General features: G+C 34.6%; 2 protein-coding genes across 2 annotated transcripts; both read left to right on the forward strand.

The window, feature by feature from the left end:
* The first annotated feature begins 512 nt into the window (after positions 1-512).
* Positions 513-9,032, forward strand: LOC128245675 (heat shock 70 kDa protein 12B-like). The gene is made up of 8 exons (XM_052963893.1): positions 513-738; positions 2,918-3,013; positions 3,267-3,359; positions 3,584-3,799; positions 5,177-5,336; positions 6,918-7,514; positions 7,803-7,865; positions 8,468-9,032. The coding sequence occupies exons 1-8, from the start codon at positions 628-630 to the stop codon at positions 8,872-8,874; spliced, it is 1,743 nt and encodes a 580-aa protein (XP_052819853.1). The 5' UTR covers positions 513-627; the 3' UTR covers positions 8,875-9,032.
* A 2,365-nt stretch (positions 9,033-11,397) lies between these two features.
* Positions 11,398-16,409, forward strand: LOC128203479 (beta-1,3-galactosyl-O-glycosyl-glycoprotein beta-1,6-N-acetylglucosaminyltransferase-like). The gene is made up of 4 exons (XM_052904906.1): positions 11,398-12,739; positions 13,375-13,613; positions 14,205-14,343; positions 14,797-16,409. The coding sequence occupies exons 1-4, from the start codon at positions 11,727-11,729 to the stop codon at positions 14,975-14,977; spliced, it is 1,572 nt and encodes a 523-aa protein (XP_052760866.1). The 5' UTR covers positions 11,398-11,726; the 3' UTR covers positions 14,978-16,409.
* Positions 16,410-18,468: the final 2,059 nt, after the last annotated feature.

Consider the following 18,468-nt stretch of genomic DNA (forward strand, 5'->3'; position numbering starts at 1 on the left):
TCGATGGCTAGTATTTTTGAAAAAAAGCATCATTAATAATGCTTTACTACATTTATTTATGCATATTTTATGAAGGAAAATGCAAAGGATATATTTTTATAGGATATATAGTATTTAATGATAATGTCTTCCAAAGGTTGTTCAAATTGGCAAAATATCCCAAAGGTTGAATTTGTATATATATATATATATATATATATATATATATATATATATATATATATATATGCACTATACTAAGTAAAGCTTTTAAAAAATGACTTAATTAGGCTATTATTTACAATTTATTTTTAAATAAGTAGCGCCGTCTGTTTATTTAAGTAAGTTAAATAACTTTAAAGAAAGTTTAAAACAAATGTTGCTAAAATGTAATATGTGAACGACTCCCTTTCACATAATTAATATCTTTAAAGCACACTCCACAGCCTTTCAAGATACGATAAGACAGTGATAAGATATAACAGTACCCATATACAAAGGTAAACAATCTAACCATTGGAATTTACATTGACATTGAATAGAGAAGGAAGTAGATTAAACATAATATATCCGTATACAAATGGGACGGTACTGCTTTGATTTTGCAAGGAAAACGTATGTATTTAGTATAAAATTAAATGAAAAAAGATGAGCGATACGAATATAAAAGAAATAATTGTTGCGGCGATAGATTTTGGAACGACATTTTCTGGATACGCCTACTCTTGGAGGGATGAGTACGTACGAGATCCACTGAAGGTTTGTAGTTTCGCTTTCCGTTTACATAAACTGTCAACTGAGCAATATAAAGTTTACACTTATCGCTGTAAAGAATAAACCATTTATAACAGAAGAGCTAAAATATCGTATTTGTTTTCGTATTTAACGTAATGACAAATTAGTAATGCCTTCACTATAACACACTTTTTTGTATGTTTATTCACCAACATGGCATAGATATTACCCTTTCTCTTTAAAATAAGATTTTTTTTCATTACAATAAATAATTGCTCTTTAATTTGCAACCTGTTTGCACTGGTATATCAAATATTTGTCAGTTCGTGTTACTAAGGTAACGCAGAAGTTTAAACAAAAGCTGCGGTATAGTTTAATTAAATTACTTCCTTGTTAAATAACTTTCCAATTGAACGCTAAACATACCATGAGGCTTAAAGCTAGACTTATGAATTACATATTAAAACAGCTGCAATACTTATTCATATTGATTTTTATATTCGACCTTTGGTTTTGGGGTCAATCGTTTTAACGTTACCATTTCTCTTATGATTTAATCAATACCATTATGAAATGCCACAGTCATGTTACACGGGACCATTCCTGATAAGTCATTAAATAACATGTTTAAATGGTCACCGTGCAAAGTAAAACATACAAAGCATATATATTATTAAGGAAATAATTTGTGTAAAACGATTTGAACTTTGGAATGTATATAGTGATGTACTGTTCAAAAGCTGGCCATTAACAGTAGAGGTATCAACATGAGTTAACAAACATTTAGTTAAGCAATCAAATCTATACGACCATAATTGAACATATTGTTTTATTTTGTTCAAAACACAAATGCACTAAGAGTTATCTCTAACGCTCGGATATTTATCGTTATCTTTTGTTGTGGTATTCCAAGTACCTTTGACCTTTTTCTTTCAGTTTATATCACTTCATGCATAAGAGGTCAAGGGGACGATGCTTTTTCATAAATTTCATGAATTCTTAAAATGAACGTAATAACTCGCCTCTATAAAGCTTAATGGTCTAACGCTTGTATATAAGTGACGCCTCCCGCCTTCTGGGGGTATTACGCAAAGTTTATTATTGGTCCCAACTTTGAAGAAGGTAGACACCAGATGGTCCCAAAATCGGCAAATGCAGTTTTTCCTCAAAAGAAGCATTGGATTGTCATTTCAAGGTGGTAGGTGGCCGATAATACATCAGTTTACAATCATTGTGCTGTCTCATCCGTGTTTACCCGTTTAAAACAAGTGCATAATGGTTTCCCAGTTTAATCATATCTGTTTATGAGTACAGATAAATATATTGACGCTTACTTTAAAACTTACTGGGATTTACGTGGTAGACAACCCCTGTAAATTTTCGATTTGAATTTAAAAATGCGCAAAATCTGCAAATGATGCATGTGTCGTAGGCGTTGTGATACATTAGTAAGTATAAGTATATGTAAGTTTAAGACAATTTTCTATTTTTATTTTGTTTTATCAATTGCCTCCTTGTGTTTGTTACGTTAATGAATATTGATCATTCAAAGCATAACCGGTGCATATCGCGTTTCGTTGAAATTAGCTTAATGACAATAAGCCAGTAAAGAATACACAGGAATGTTTGCATCCTGCTATGACAAAAAAGGTGATCAACAGGGAATGTTTATCAGGGAATATCCAAGCCAGACATTTCTTAAAGGTGCACTCTTACTCCCAAATAAGATTTACCACAATTAATAATATTGTTTTAATACTCCAAAAAGGATGAATTAATGCCGAAAACAATGGTTTTTATGAAGGACACCGATTGTAATTTGAAAGAAATGAGCATATAACATGGTATTTCCACCTTATTAGACTATAATAGACCACAGTAACTCTTTAAGCATTCACCAATCATTTAATATTTTTGCGCTCCCTGCTATCAAATACACGGTTACAATATTGTTATCAGTAATTAATATTTTCAATAAGTGCATTATTTAGTAAGTAGTTAAAGGTTTTTTAGTCAAAATTGATGTTTGTTATAAGTATATGTATTGATATTGAATAAGAGTGTCACTTTGAACTAGACCTTTGAACCGTTTGCAGTGGAACAAAACTAAGAGAAATATATACCAGAAGGTGTATAAAGTATACAGTATAGATACTATATACGTTTAGCAAACAGCAAATATGAAAAATGCATGTACTTACAGATCTATTCAAATCGATGGGTTGGCGAGGGACCTCCGCAGGCTCCTACCGTAGTATTGTTCAGCAATGATAAAATGGAATCTTACTTTGGATTTGAGGTTTGTTCAGATGGTTTTGTGTGTATTTCGGGCTGGATTGAATTAGTTACCATTTTCCGCAATCAAACATGATATTAAAACATAATTTGGGATTCTCCCAATAACAACCGTCATAAGAATATATCCTAGTTGGACAGGCAAGGGCATCTTCGATCAAAGTTGCCCAATACCAACATTTGTTTGCAAGCAGTGATCAACATATTACTTGGTCATACATTGCCTATATATATATATATATATATTTCACTTTAAGGCGGAAAAGAAATACGCTGATCTTACAGATAAAGACGAGCATGAAAACTGGCGATATTTTCGAAGGTTCAAAATGGATCTTCATAGAACGAAGGTGTGTTGTTACTTACATGTGGTTTGAACAATTAAAAGCACCTAAAATCATCAAGTAACTGGTAATATTGATTCATATGTGTACCTTTAAGCTTGATATAGGTTAAATAATTATATAGTACCACATTTACTATTTAGCTATTTACGTAATTGTCAACATGAATTCGATCAAATCTTTTTAAGACCTGAAAAATATTTATTATTGCGTTTGACTACTAACTATAGAAACTCACACGGACCATGACAATAGAAGATGAACAAGGGAGAAAGATGCCTGCGGTGGAAGTTTTTGCCGCTGCCATTAGACATTTGAAGAAACATTTTATGGAGCAGGCTGAGAATAGGATTAAACTCCAGGAGAATGAAATTCGATGGGTGATTACTGTCCCTGCTATCTGGAATGATGATGCCAAAGAATTCATGGTAGAGGCGGCAAAAATGGTACTTGATCATAATAATTTTGAAATGCCATTATAATTCTGATTGCCTTTTCTCATTTGTTTATTCGCAATATCCCTCAAATATGTGTTAAATAGTGTTAAAGTAAAATTATAGTATGCAGACGTGATTTAAATCTTACTTAAAGTGAACATCATAAGATAAATAGAAAAACATCGTTCTCAAGCTATTTCTCAAGCTATAAATGACACTTAAGCCATTCTATTTCCTACCAAAAAATGATTAAATCTCTGTCAAAGACTAATGATATATTGTGTATATAGTGGTTTACTGTAACAGAAAATGAACATGACATAACTCTTTTATGCAATTACAACCCGGAAGCAGTTATAATTGGTACTTTCTCCATTTCCGTACATGAATTGTTCCTAAGCTTCAATTAACAGCAGACGTATTTAAAGACCTATCATGGAAGGATAAACAAGCGTTTGCAATATTTATAAGTTAACTACTGTAATTTTATACATTATAAATAACTTGTGTTCTTCTGCAGTCTAGTTTTTGATAAAATGATATGATGATAAAGTTTTTTTCACGCTTTTATTACATCTCCTTATGAAAAAGTTATTATGGCATGTAAAAACGGTATCTCTGCACACTTTATATTGTGTCATTAAGGCCAGTTTAACCATCTTATTAGTGACCCCTCCCAAATCTGGGGTATTTTAAGCATGTGCTAATTGGTCTCAATCTTTATTACACGAGGGTGTCTGTTGTCATCGGTCAATGGATATTGAACAGTAGAAGCAGAGCAGATACAGGTTGTTTTTCTTCTAATACAGCTCTCAGTTTTGCATTTGCAACCAATAAACATTACAAGTTGATAACATGCTGTTTTACCAGGGCAATAAACTGTTATATGCCTTACCTTGGGGTCAACAAGCCAGACATTCCTTAAAGGATTTTAAAACTGTTTTTCAGTCGAAGGAAAATTATTTGTAATAAATATCTATTACAAGAGGAATATGCACGCATGACTAGACAGAAAGTGTATAAAAATGTCCGTATCTTTGCTGTATTAATTCTTGATATTGCTCATCATATATCGACGCGTTAAGACACATACCAACCATTTTCTTGTTACATTAGCTTAAAAAGTTATTGTAGGACATGTTCTTATTTGGATTGGAACATCGTACACGATTGAATGTATTTGCCCATGAAAAACCTATTTGTGTATACGGGCTCGATTCGGTATGTTTAAAATATGTGACCAAATTGCATGTGGTTTGGTCGTCGGTGTAATAATTAAAATATAGGATATGAGTAGTGTATTTATAATTGATATCACGTAGGTTGCTTATTATCACTTTGGTAAATATATATTCATTTATACCTTCCTGTATTTGGTTATTTAAGGCTGGAATAAGAGAAGATAAATTATCACTTGCATACGAGCCGGAGGCTGCGGCTATCTACTGCAAACAAATAAGACTCGCAAAGCTTAGAGAACAGGGAAAAGATGCAACAATTCAACCGTTTCCGCCGGGATTTAAGTTTCTTGTTCTAGATCTAGGAGGTGAGTCTAGATTGAATATTTTTATACCCCCGACAAACGAAGTTAGAAGGGGGTATATTTGAGTTACCCTGTGGTCGGTCGGTCGGTCGGTTTGTTGGTCGGTCCGTTGCAATTTACCTTGTCCGGAGCATAACTTAAAAAATACTGGATGGAAATGGATTTAACTTCATACAATGGTAGAGCATAATGAGAGGAAGTGCAGTGTATAATAACCATAACTCTATTCTTGCTTATGAGTTATTGTCCTTTGTTACTTTCTTTGTCCGGAGTATAACTTGAAAAGTACTGGATGGAATTCATTGGAACTTCATACAATGGTAAAGCACAATGAGAGGAAGTGCAGTGTTTAAGAACCATAACTCAACTTTAGCTAATTACTGGGTTATTGCCCTTTATATGTTTAATTGTTTTTTGGCTGTCATTTTTTTCCAGACATTAACTTTCAAACTACTAGATGGAATTTATCAAAACTTCATACAATGGTAGAGTACAATGAGAGAAAGTGCAGTGCACAAGAACCATACTCTATTTCAGCTAATTACAGAGTTACTGCCCATTTGTTACTTTTTCTTGTCCGGAGCATAACTTGAAAACTAATGGATGGAATTAAAATAAAACTTCATACAGTGATAGATCATATTAAGAGTAACTCACTGCCCATTTGTTACTTTTTCTTGTCCGGAGCATAACTTGCAAACTATTGGATGGAATTTAATAAAACTTCTTACAGTGGTAGATCATAATGAGAGAGAGTGCAGTGTACAGAAACCGCAATTCTATTACAGCCAATTACAGAGTGATTGCCCTTTGTTACTTTTTTCTTGTCTGTAGCATAACTTGAAAACTATTGGATGGAATTTAATAAAACTCCATACAGTGATAGATCATAATGAGAAGGAGTGCAGTGTACATGGACCGCAATTCTATTTCAGCTAATTACAGAGTTACTGCCCTTTGTTACTTTTTCTTGTCCGGAGCATAACTTAAAAACTATTGGATGGAATTTAATAAAACTTCATACAGTGATGGATCATAATGAGAGAGAGTGCAGTGTACAGGAACCGCAATTCTATTTCAGCCAATTACAGAGTTATTGCCCTTTATTACTTTTTTCTTGTCTGGAGCATTACTTGAAAAATACTGGATGGAATGTTATAAATCTTTATACAATGGTACAGCACAATGGGAAGGATCATTACACTATTTTATTAAATTACAGAGTTATTGCCTTTTTCTGTATTTTTTTTTTGTCAAACTTTTGTCCGGACAGTAAATTGAAAACTACTAAATGGAATTTCATAAAACTTCATACAATGATAAATCATAATGAGAGGCGGCGTTCGGTATTATTAATCACCTTCAGTGATAGCTCTAGTTTTATTTGAAATTGCATAACAAACAATAACGATATTGTCGGTTTCATGTTGTCGTTGTCGTCCGTGGAAGCACATGTGTGGCAAGTAAAATATGTAAGTACATGTCGAAGATTAAGTTTAACGCATATACGATGCCTTTATTTAAGAATCGTTTTATATACAAATTGGTGAGTTTGCAACTTGCAAATCAAAATTTGACTTGCAGGAGGAACTGTTGACATTACCGCACATGAAGTGCAAAGAGACGACACCCTGCAGGCACTTATGGAACCTTCAGGTGGGAAATGGGGTGGTACTCTTGTCGATGACGGATTTTTAGAAACATTCGAAGGGCTATTTGGAAAGGAATTTATGACAGGCCTAAAGAAAGACATTGAAAACGCCGAATCAAAACGCGAACTTGATAACGAAATTGAAAGCAAGAAGAAAACTATTGTTGGAAAAAGTAATCCAAAGGCTGATTGCGTAATTTCAATGAAACTACCATTCGCAATGATGGCAAAAACAAAATCTGCTCAGTTTAAAAGCGCCCTGAAGGGCAAACAAATCGAACATAAAAGAGATAAAATTCAAATTCACAATTCAATTTTGTTGACGGCTTTTGAAACTTCAGTTTCAAAAATAGTAGCACATCTTGAAATGTTGCTGAGAAAACCCGAATTGAAACGTTTGGATGCTATTGTAATGGCGGGTGGATTTTCGGAGTCCAAAGTAGTTCAAGAAGAAGTCAAGGGCGTTTTAAAGAAATACCCGAGGATAGAGTTGATAATTCCGGAGGATGGGGGACTCGCGATCGTGCAAGGTTGTATATGTTAAAAAATAGGCTAAATCACATTTATTCGATATTATTGATGTTTCATTTATAGAACAAGGGTTGGGATGGACAAGCAAGTAAAGGCCCGCAATCTTTAATTCAAAATATAACCTGACATGTTGTATGTTCTTATAGTTTTTTGTAACAGTAGTTAGTTTTGACTTAGCTAACTGCGTAGAAATGTTCAAATCAAATTGCAATAAATATGAGTACGAGTATGTCGTTATCAATATGAAGAGTTTCAAACTGTGTAGTTGTTTGTTTCTGTTTGGTTAGGAGCTGTGTCATATGGTTTCAACCCAAGGATTATTTCGACCCGCAGATCAAGATACTCGTATGGTAAGTAGCGTTGAGGATACATCTATAAAAAACCTGTAGATTTAGGGTCTTCATCAATACAATGTTAGTGGAGAAAGATCAGTTATGTCAACGTTTCAATAAGCTTAGAGATTTTGGCAACATTTAACTTTTGCTGTGTTTGGACCCGATAAAGAGTTGAGCACATCTTATGAAGGGATCTTTTACCAGGGATTTGTTGAAATATCCTTTGCGTTTGAGCAAAATCGTGGCATAGTACGCTTCAATTTCGGTGGGGTGGTGGGTGGGGGTGGAATTAAACAACTGAAAAATGAATGGTTTAGGCTTGATTTTACAATCTGAAGAATGTCCGTTGACGTTAAATTTAAACACTTTTGCCATCATATGAAAAATGTGAGTGAGTCTCTTTTACATATGGTTTTATGAACTTTTGCATACGACTAATTTGTCATAGGGTGTATAATATAACTTTGCACAATCCATATTTATGATAAGAAGAAACCTTGATCTCACTTTTCCTTTGTACCTGCCCATGGTAACAAATTGTTTGCACTATACAGTTTTTAGTTAATTATATTGTTGACTGTAAATATTTGCAGTACATAGAATTTGTCTTATTTTAGGAATTAGTACATCGGTTCCATTTGATATCAGAATTCATCCAGTAGTACATCGTGTCAAATCAAGAGACGGATCCTACAGATGTGAAGACATATTCAAGGTGTTCGTAAAAAAGGGTGAAAAAGTGATCCCTGGACAGACAACAGCTAGTTACGAATTCTACCCCTCCCAGTCCGCACGAGAACACCAAACGATTGAGGTATACAAGTCTGAAGCAGATGATCCACCGATGCTTATTACCGAGTGTCAGAAAGTAGGCTTCATGCGTTTCACCATGCCAAATAGTTATATAACCGGAAAGACTGTCTCAGTGCAAATGAAGTTCGGCGGTACACAGGTGAAAGTCACCGCAGACGTCAACGGTTTACGTGGTAATGAACCTATGGAAGCCTCTTTTGAGTGGTTATAACAAATACTCGCAAATAATACGTGTGTCATCCGTTCATTTCCAAGTGAAAAATACGTACAATGCAGTATTATGTATTTTAACCAATTTTTAAAGACGACAGTGTTTCAAGGCTACGAAATTATTAGATAAATGCCCAGAAAGCATAATACGATACGCTTTTGTTATTGTTTTGACCGCCATCGAAGTCAGAGATGATATATCGGGAAAAAATCGGGTTTCATTTGCAACCACAAACCCATTAACGGAATCAGGTCGTGTGGCGCACCCAGCGAGTGCCTCCCAACTCCTCTTCAATTTTTCAAGTTTACTTTTTATATCAATATACGAGAACAATGATAAAATACGCGCAAAATTTACCCTTCCGGACAAGAAATTATAAAATTATGCTTACCCCCCCCCCCCCGACACTCTTTTAATCAAATAAATTTCTTATCTGAGGAAGGGGCGCAAGTCAAAAGGTTACTCCCCCCCCCCCCTTATGTCAGATCCTCGAATTTCGCCTGACACTGATCCAACAATCAAAATTTAAACCTTTTTACCTTAATATGTAATTAAAATAACCATACCGCTAGCAAAAAACCTACAGCCGATTTTTTAATGACTTACAAAAAACACGACCTTATGGACCATTTTCTGATAATATATCATTATTTTTTCCTTACTGAGTAGGTACTGTAAACCTTATTTTGTCTACTGGTTTAAAGGCTAACGACTAAATGATAGAAACAAGAGGCTCATGAGGGCCTATGCTCTACTGGCATGGCTCTTGTGGTCATTTTCAATCCAGAGCATGTATGTATAGGTAAAAGGCAACAAACATATAGTTCACATTTTTTTGTTTTACCTGAAAACGTTGCACGTTCAACATCTAAGGACAGAACGTGTTTAAGCAGTTTATTTGTTGCATGAACTATTTCAAAATGTACCAAGTAAAGGTCATCTGACAAAAACAATTGCTTTCAAAACTGTACTCATGGTCAAAATTGCATTTCTGTACCTTTAAAGATAAAAAAAGTTGGTCAAAAGGTCAATGTCAAGGTCATCCGAGGACAACATTGATGCTCATTTGCAAAACTGTACACATGCTCAAAATGTCATTGCTGTAGCTTTAAAAATAAATAAGAAGGTCAAAAGGGGTGGCTCAAGCTTTAGCCACAGGGGCATTATTTCAACTGTTTTGTTTGACAGTCATCATATGACGCTCCACAACAAATATTAGGTATGAGCCTTGGGGTTTGAAACAAGAAGATTTGGGAAAAAACCTAAAAAATGTCTCCAGGAAACTTGTGACCCCCGGGGCAGTGCCAGTTTTGACCCCATGAACATATTTTGAACATTCACAAGCAATTGTGCTTAGATGGATGCCAAACACACAAAAAAATCAAACATTTCCCAATTTAAGTATACGTAACCTGTAATCCCTGGGGCGTGGCCAGTAATGACCAAAGGGGCATTAATTGATCAAATATTCACAACTAATTGTGTTTAGATGAATGCGCGAACTACAGACACTTTGGCCAATAGCGCCTTTAGCCTTTCAACAAGAACAAGGCAGAGAAATTTTTAAAACTTTCAATGCCCATAATCTAGACATACATTGGCGGATCTGGCTGGTTTTCGAAAGGAACCAAGCTCTGTTTTACCATGTGCTATTCATATAACATTGTGTAATGTTCCGAAAACAGCAAACTTATGAAACTGTCGCCAGTAAAGTAAACTTGAAACGTACAGTGGAAAAAGCTTTTATGAGTTTCTTTTTAGTAATATTCTCGTTTGAGGCCCGTCTTAATTATCACCTATCATTGCACTCTAATAGAGCAACATTGCCTCAACGTGTATAGTTTTACGACATTTGTTATATTATTTGCTTAAATAATCTGTTTTATTTTACTTCGTACAAAACTGTTGTTTTTTTTTACGCGTAAGACGCGTAATGGGTGACTGTTTGTTTTTCCTGACGAAGTTTAGCTTATGTCTTAAGATCTTAAATAATGAACAAGTTACATTGACCCCTGAAGAGATTTAAAGCTGCATTCTCACAGATTGACCATTTTAACAACTTCTTTAATTATTGTCTTGGAAAGAGCGATTTTCATATTCCCGTTCGAAAATTCATGTTTTATGGTTTAAACCGTTACTAACGATTAAAGGAAAATGCATAAAACATCAATTTTTGAACATGAATATAAAAATCTGCGATCTGTTTTTGTCAATAGTCTTATATAACTGGTTTCCAAAAATTGGCTCTTTCTTAGACAAAAAATCAAAACGTTCAATGTGTTAGAGTGCAGCTTTAAAACAACGATTAAGAACCATTTATTGTATCTGAGTGATAACAGATGCTATTCAAGCAAGCTATGAAAGGGTATTGAACAGTCTTGTAGAACTCGGTTACCGCTATCGATCAGCTTTGAATACGAGTCTACGGGCTAATATAAATACTCTACAATGCGTCGCTTTGTTTTAGGTATCGTAAAATTGTATCATTGTCTTACTTGTATTGAACCATAAGCATTGCACAGATTGGTAATTTATAAATGATACACATCTAGTGACTTACTTAAAGATTATGTATATTTTTCTTATATAAAGACGTGTTTTGGATTAACTAATGGATATGATTTAAAGTATATGTGGTACATGAATGTTTACATTTATAAATGCAATGTTGGATATTTGAAAGAATAACACTACACTTTTGGAGTATGGTTAAATGATATGACCCCTTCATTAATGGATTTCGAAGAACATCGACGTTTTATTTATAAGACCATAGAAGGACAACATAAAAGTGAGGTTATACCGGCGTATGCTAACGTTATGCTAAACCCTTGAACGTTTAATTAAGCAAGATGCGTAAAAGGAGACGACGTATAATAAATTCATCAATCTTTGCCTTAATTTGTATCTTGATGTATTTTAAACTTATAAGGCCTAGCATGACCATGGTATCGGAGACGTATGGTTCATTAAAGACTTCATTTCGAGAAAATAACAGCGAAATATCAATCAAAGTAAATGCTTCTGATAATGACAAACGAAATTTTCAGTCAAATGATGAACTTACAATAGATGAATATCGGCGGTTTTTGGATAATATTCTGCAAGTAAAAGACCCTGACAACAGAATAGATTTGACAATGTTTGATGTCCATGTTCGGAAAAATATAGAAGTTTACGACCTTCACAAACTCCGAAAAAAAGTTGTGTGGAATGAAAATATGAAAACTATAAATGAATCGATTAGTATGCGACACATTATAGTCGGCGTTTATAAACGTACACGTTCATGGACAAACAGTGTTAACTGCTCTAAAATTATTTTGAGTGGTGACCCTCAAGAAATATTGTACTCGTACAGTGTAATGTTGAAATCCTTAAAGAAACATAACCGCCGTGACAGGATGAAGAAAGTAGAAAGATGCAATTATTTTATTCGAAGCCGTTTATACATAATGCATCCTTTGACGCAGAAAGAAATGGACTTCCCTCTTGCATTTTCGTTAGTTGTGTACAGAGATATAGACCAGATTGAGCGATTATTACGAGCTGTTTACAGGCCCCAAAATATTTACTGCGTACATATCGACATAAAGATGGATTTGACAAAGAGGAAAATTCTGGAAAATATAGCGAACTGCTTCGACAATGTGTTCATAGCGTCTGTGTCCTACAACGTAACGTGGGGGACATTTTCTGTTCTTCAAACAGAGTTACAGTGTATGAAAGAGCTATGGAGGTATACGAAATGGAAGTATTTTATAAACCTGACTGGTCAGGAATTTCCATTAAAAACGAATAGAGAACTTGTGGAGATATTGGATTCCATGAAAGGAGCAAATGTGGTAGAGGGAACGTGGATAAGGTAAAACGTGTATCTGTATTAGAGTCATTCGGAATTCCTCGGCCATTTTTATCGAAAACAACCTATATATATATATATTTGGACGGTTTATATACTAAAAATTGGTACGTTTAAGTCCGCTGCAAATAGATCGCGCAGTAATTTTATTTAGCAGTTAAACTTTATGACTTAGCTCCTGTGAATCTTAATTATGTTTGCAAAAATACACTTCACTGGTAATCAATTTGAACTTAAGATCAATAAATACAACTCTAAAACACTGCATTTAATAAATGATATAATTCAAAAAATTATGAACTGCTTCAACTGATGTACCGGCAAATATCCGAGGTTGTTTTCGATAAAAATGGCCGAGGAGCTCCGAATGTATTATAGTTCTTGTTATTACAATATCCAAGCAGCGTTATGCTCCTATTAAAGCTCACGGCGTAATAGTTAACAATAGAAACCGGAAGTACATTCAGACAAACGAGCCATGCGTTAACCATATAAGGGATCAACTTAAGTATTGAAATAAGTTTAATATAAACAATAGACTAATTAAATTTAATGTGCCATAATACATTGATTGTTCTCTAACATAGATTATTCTCAACTTTTAACATTTACAGAACTTCTTTTTTATTTTTCTCTAGCGCACGGTCAAAGGACTTTTACCGATGGACAAAGGCAAAGGTACCGCCTCCTCACAAAATTAGACCTATCAAAGGCTCCGTCCATGTTGCAATAAACAGACACATGGTAGATTTTGTTCTCCATGATTCAAGGTCACGTGACTTCCAGAAATGGCTCCAAAATACAGACATACCTGATGAAACGTTCTTTGCGTCGCTGAATTGCAACAAACACCTTGGGATAAATGGATCATTTGCAGGTCTGACGGAAATATTTGATGCACATTGGTTCAAACAAGTTATTTAATTTAAAGTACAAAGTGTTAATAAATATGATTAATATGTTGTTCGTGAAATAATTATATTAAGAAAGAACTGTTATTTGGATAAAACTAGGTCAAATGAAGTGTACATCGTGTAGTTATCTCTTTTTTTTCCTTTAGTATGTTTTAATGACTCCTGGGAATAGAACACCACTAGAGTCGGTGCTAGGGGAACGTTTACAGTGTTACCTTCCGTTGCTTTTAATGAACATCTTTTATCAAACCCAACCTGCTATTTTCAAACTCTATCTGTAGTTTTCGCTTCCGAAGGATTTTTCATTCCACAATGTAAGAGACGATATTCACTGAATATCTGTTAAATACCTCATTTGGAATTTAAATTATCCAATTTCAAGTTAAACTCACTTACCTTGATTATGTTCATCAGGTTCATATCAATAAGGCTTTGCTCATTGTGTCTTTAAACATGACCATATTTGATTTCTGATTTGCTTATCCCTGTAGCTCTCAAGTATATATAGATATACATTGTTATTGGGTTAACCAGTGGTAATGATCTTAATTCAGGTGATTCCGGGGAGTCGGCAACCAGACCTTTGATAACGAGATATAAAGTTTGGCAGAAGAGAACTGGGACTCAGGATGGCGTGTGCTCGGGTAAATTTGTCCGCGGAGTGTGTGTTCTAGGGATAGGAGATCTCAACAGGTATGTGGCAGACATTTAACATATAGATAAACGACACCCAATGTGTTTTAAATACAGTCACAGTTCGATACAGGAGTGTTTCGTTGAAGTCGTTAAATTCCTGGATGTTTGAATTTGATTCATTTTGACATATTTAAAAAGCCAAAATCGATTCTTCATGCACTGCACATACTAGTACAACATTTTACAGTTCTTTATGCAATTAAATGTCATTTAATCCCATATTATGTGGGTTGCTCGAAAACGTGCTTATTCTGTTTGTATGCGTCATGACATTATCTCTTAAATAAAATACCAGACTAACCTAATTCTGTTTTGACTATCTTATTCATGCAGTTTACGACAATGAAATGATAATTAGGTTAGCTGCAGTTTGTGCTTTTTAGGTGATGGATACAATTTTCAAACTACTTGTTCTAATTTGTTGTTTGTGTTTCTAATTTGGTTTGTTAGGGCTTACCAAAGTGCTGGAATGTTTGCTAACAAGTTTCACCAAGACGTCGAGTACCTTTCGTTCAACTGCCTGGAGGAATTTATGCACGAGAAGACATGGCAACAATATCTACACAACGTTACAATAGATACGTCCTACTACCGCCACCTGGATTACGTGAAACACAGGCTTATTGTTTGATGGATTAAGTGTTATCAAACATGGATTTGGAATGAACTATTTTTTGTAATTACTTTATTCAAAATTTGGTATGTACAGTGCCGTTAACTTAAATATATCCAAACAACAAGAGCGTTGTGATACTCGTTATACGGTATTTGATGACTTTGGTTGTCCATAATCCATACTAGTATAACAAGATACTGTAACCTATATATACCCTATATATTATGCACCAGTCAATTGTAACCACGGATACTCCAGGTCCGGGGGTGTACCGGGGATAGCCGGGGAAATGGGCCGTCTTTTTACCTTTCAGGTGGCCCCGCAGTGCCTGTGGTTTTGTCTTTGCGCCAAAAAATGGCCGGGGATGGGCCTTACTTAAGAGTCCCTGGGGTTTGGGGGCATTTGGCGGGGATTTTACCAGCAATTTGTCCCCACAGGACGGGGATCTTACCCAGGCTTGGCTAGACCGAAATTCAAAGACCCCGCTATTGCCCGGACCTGGGGGCGTGGTTAAAATTGACTGGTGCAGTATCCATGTGATGTTGTCCATTTATATTTCATTTGAAAACCAGTTAAAAATTACAAATGAGTCACGAACATGTCCATTGTATACAACCATTTAGCATGATGTTTTCCATTTAACAACGATTGCAGAAAATGTTTTATTTACATATGCTTAGTCGCTCTCGTTTGAACGATGTTGCGACTTTGTGTGGTCTAGCGTTTTCAGGGTGTGTATACCACGTGATAAATTACGTCATATATGATACTTTGCTTAAAATGAAGACTTAAATCAAAGATAACTTTTCATTTACACCACTATTTTAAATGAAACAAAGGGCATCACACACTGTTTTCAAAATAATGTTTTGACAGTGCTCCGTCAGACGGCCGTATTGTGAAGTGAAAAAGTTTGTCGAAGTGTTTTAAGAAACTAAACTCGCAATCAAATTCTGGTAAAAGACCGAAGGTGGGGCTCCGTAAGCGGCGTAGACTGCGCTATGTTTCATTTAAAATGGTGAAGAAATAGTGAAGTTATCTTTGTTTAAAGTATTTTTTCAAATCAAAATATTGCCTTCCGAACTAGCATTTATGACGCAATTTATCACATGGTATACACACACTGGTTTTGGGGATACCATATTGCCCAGATAAAAAAAAAAACGAGTTGTCCGGCTTGGTGACCACAGGACTACCTATCTCACATAAGCCCAGGCTGGAAAACTAACCTGGGACACTGCTACTACTGCGCTTACCGGACAACTTTTTGAAGTACGTTTTCCATTGAATACAACTTCAAATGAAGAGTATGCTTAATCAAATTTGCCAACTTGCAAAAATATAATCACGTGAAATATACACAATTTACTTGTATCAAGTCACAATCTAAGTATGCTTTTATGCCGTTTTTCTTTTCATTTTCAATACGTCAACTTGTATTGACGCTTCTTCTATTTGTTCCTGATAATATATATATATATATATATATATATATATATATATATATATATATATATATATATATATATATATATATATATATATATATATATTTATATTTGTACAAAATAAACGTTTTAATCTCTAAGATGAAGATGTAACCACACCACCACACTAGTCGATTATTCATAAAACAATATTCCATTTTCATGAGGCGATTCGCCTTTATTTAGTTTTCATTAGGTGAAAGTAACCAAGTTTAGCCATTACAAAGAGTACGCATTCATGTAGAATGAAAGTTTTGCACATGTGCAATGTGTTTCTAAAACTATACCATTAGAAAAGTAACGATGATATACAACATAATGGAGAAAGAGTTTGTAGGTATGCAAAGACGATAACTTTAAAGGATGTATCATTTATTTTAAGGATGGCCATCTTCTCAATGCCATTTAAGACCTGAGATTATGGGATTAGGGTAAATATCTCTGTAGCTTGTGAACATAAACAAAATATTTCCAAATGGATACGAATCGTCCAAAAGTGCATTGTTACAATTTGTACGAAATATTTTAGTTTGAAACGTTCATTGTACTAAACGTCTAAGTTTTGAGTACATAGCATATTCATACATTAAACCTTTAAAATGTTGTCATCATCACAAAATTAACACAATGTTTGTCGGTACATTGTTTCATCAATACATTGTTCAGCAACTCATCCAATATCGCCAATACCTTATTTACCAATGAGGCCCAACCGGCAGCCTTTTGTCAAGGAATTTCATAAAACTACAAAACGATATATATAATTATTATATCTATCCAGTAAACGTTATTCTTAATGACTCATTGACGAGCATGCAGAATACCAAAACCGACGATGGTTGCGCCACTTCCGGTTGCATAAAAGACACGGGGTATGAACGCAATTTGGCTGGTCAAAGTGTGTGAAGTCCGAAGGACTCCACGCGTACTTTGACCAGCCCAATTGCGTTCATATCCCCGATAATGACATCAGTCCCGCGATTCATTCCTTATATTTACACCAGTGGTTCATTATTTTTTTCAAGAAAATACTTCATTTCGTTAAAATAAATGTACAGTTAGATTTTCTTACCCATTTGGTAAATAGAACGACCCGAGTGTATCCGGAAACATTTTATCAAATGACGTCACAATAACGCGGCAAAATATCAACTTGAACTCACTTTTAAACGTGAAATCGAAACACTACATTTAACAAATCATAATTAACACTTTCTAAAATGTTTATTTATTTTTTACGGGACCCGCAGACACAATACAAACAATAATAAGATCAGTTTGTTGTGCGATGAATTGCGATCCGAACATACCCGAAGAAGTTGCGTTCATCGGATGATAACCGCAGTTGCCCAAATGCAGTTCATTAAAGGAATGGAAGTTGAGGTGTCAATGTTAACGGGTGTTCTCTGCTAGAAGTGCTGCTATTCATTTATAATAAAGGCGAGTCAGCAAGTAATATAATTGCAAGAAACAACTGATTTTGTTAATGCTTTATGTTAAATAATTTTTGAAAAAAATCTTAAAATTTTGTCAGCGAAAATATCAATTTATCAGACACATTAAAACCGTTCCCTATATGATAGGTACTGGAAACTTTGAAGCTAGTGAAGAACAAGTCATCGTTGATTCACTATTTCAAGTCGTTGCAAGCTGAAGTGGGGAAAGTAACGTTTATAAAATTGGAATAACGCCGGTTTGGCATAGTTATCAAAACCAGAGATTATTTTCATAACAGAAATCGAGAAATCGAAATGTTTTTCCACACTGATAGGTGCAATACGACCTTATATTATTAATAATCCAATATATGCATTTGATTTCCTCCACAATATTGCATTCGAAAAAAGACATTAAAACCCCCATATTGTAACACTGTTTGAAAATGTAGAAATATCGATTTCTGACGGGTAACAATGGTTTCACGGTGTTTATTACACCCTTGTTTGCAATTGTCCAACATAATTCGTTCATTTTGACTCTTAACTCGTACAAAATTGCTTTATTTCAAGTATAGAAGCT

The sequence above is a fragment of the Mya arenaria genome, chromosome 9 (genome assembly GCF_026914265.1).
Source record: "Mya arenaria isolate MELC-2E11 chromosome 9, ASM2691426v1".
Lineage (NCBI taxonomy): Eukaryota > Metazoa > Mollusca > Bivalvia > Myida > Myidae > Mya > Mya arenaria.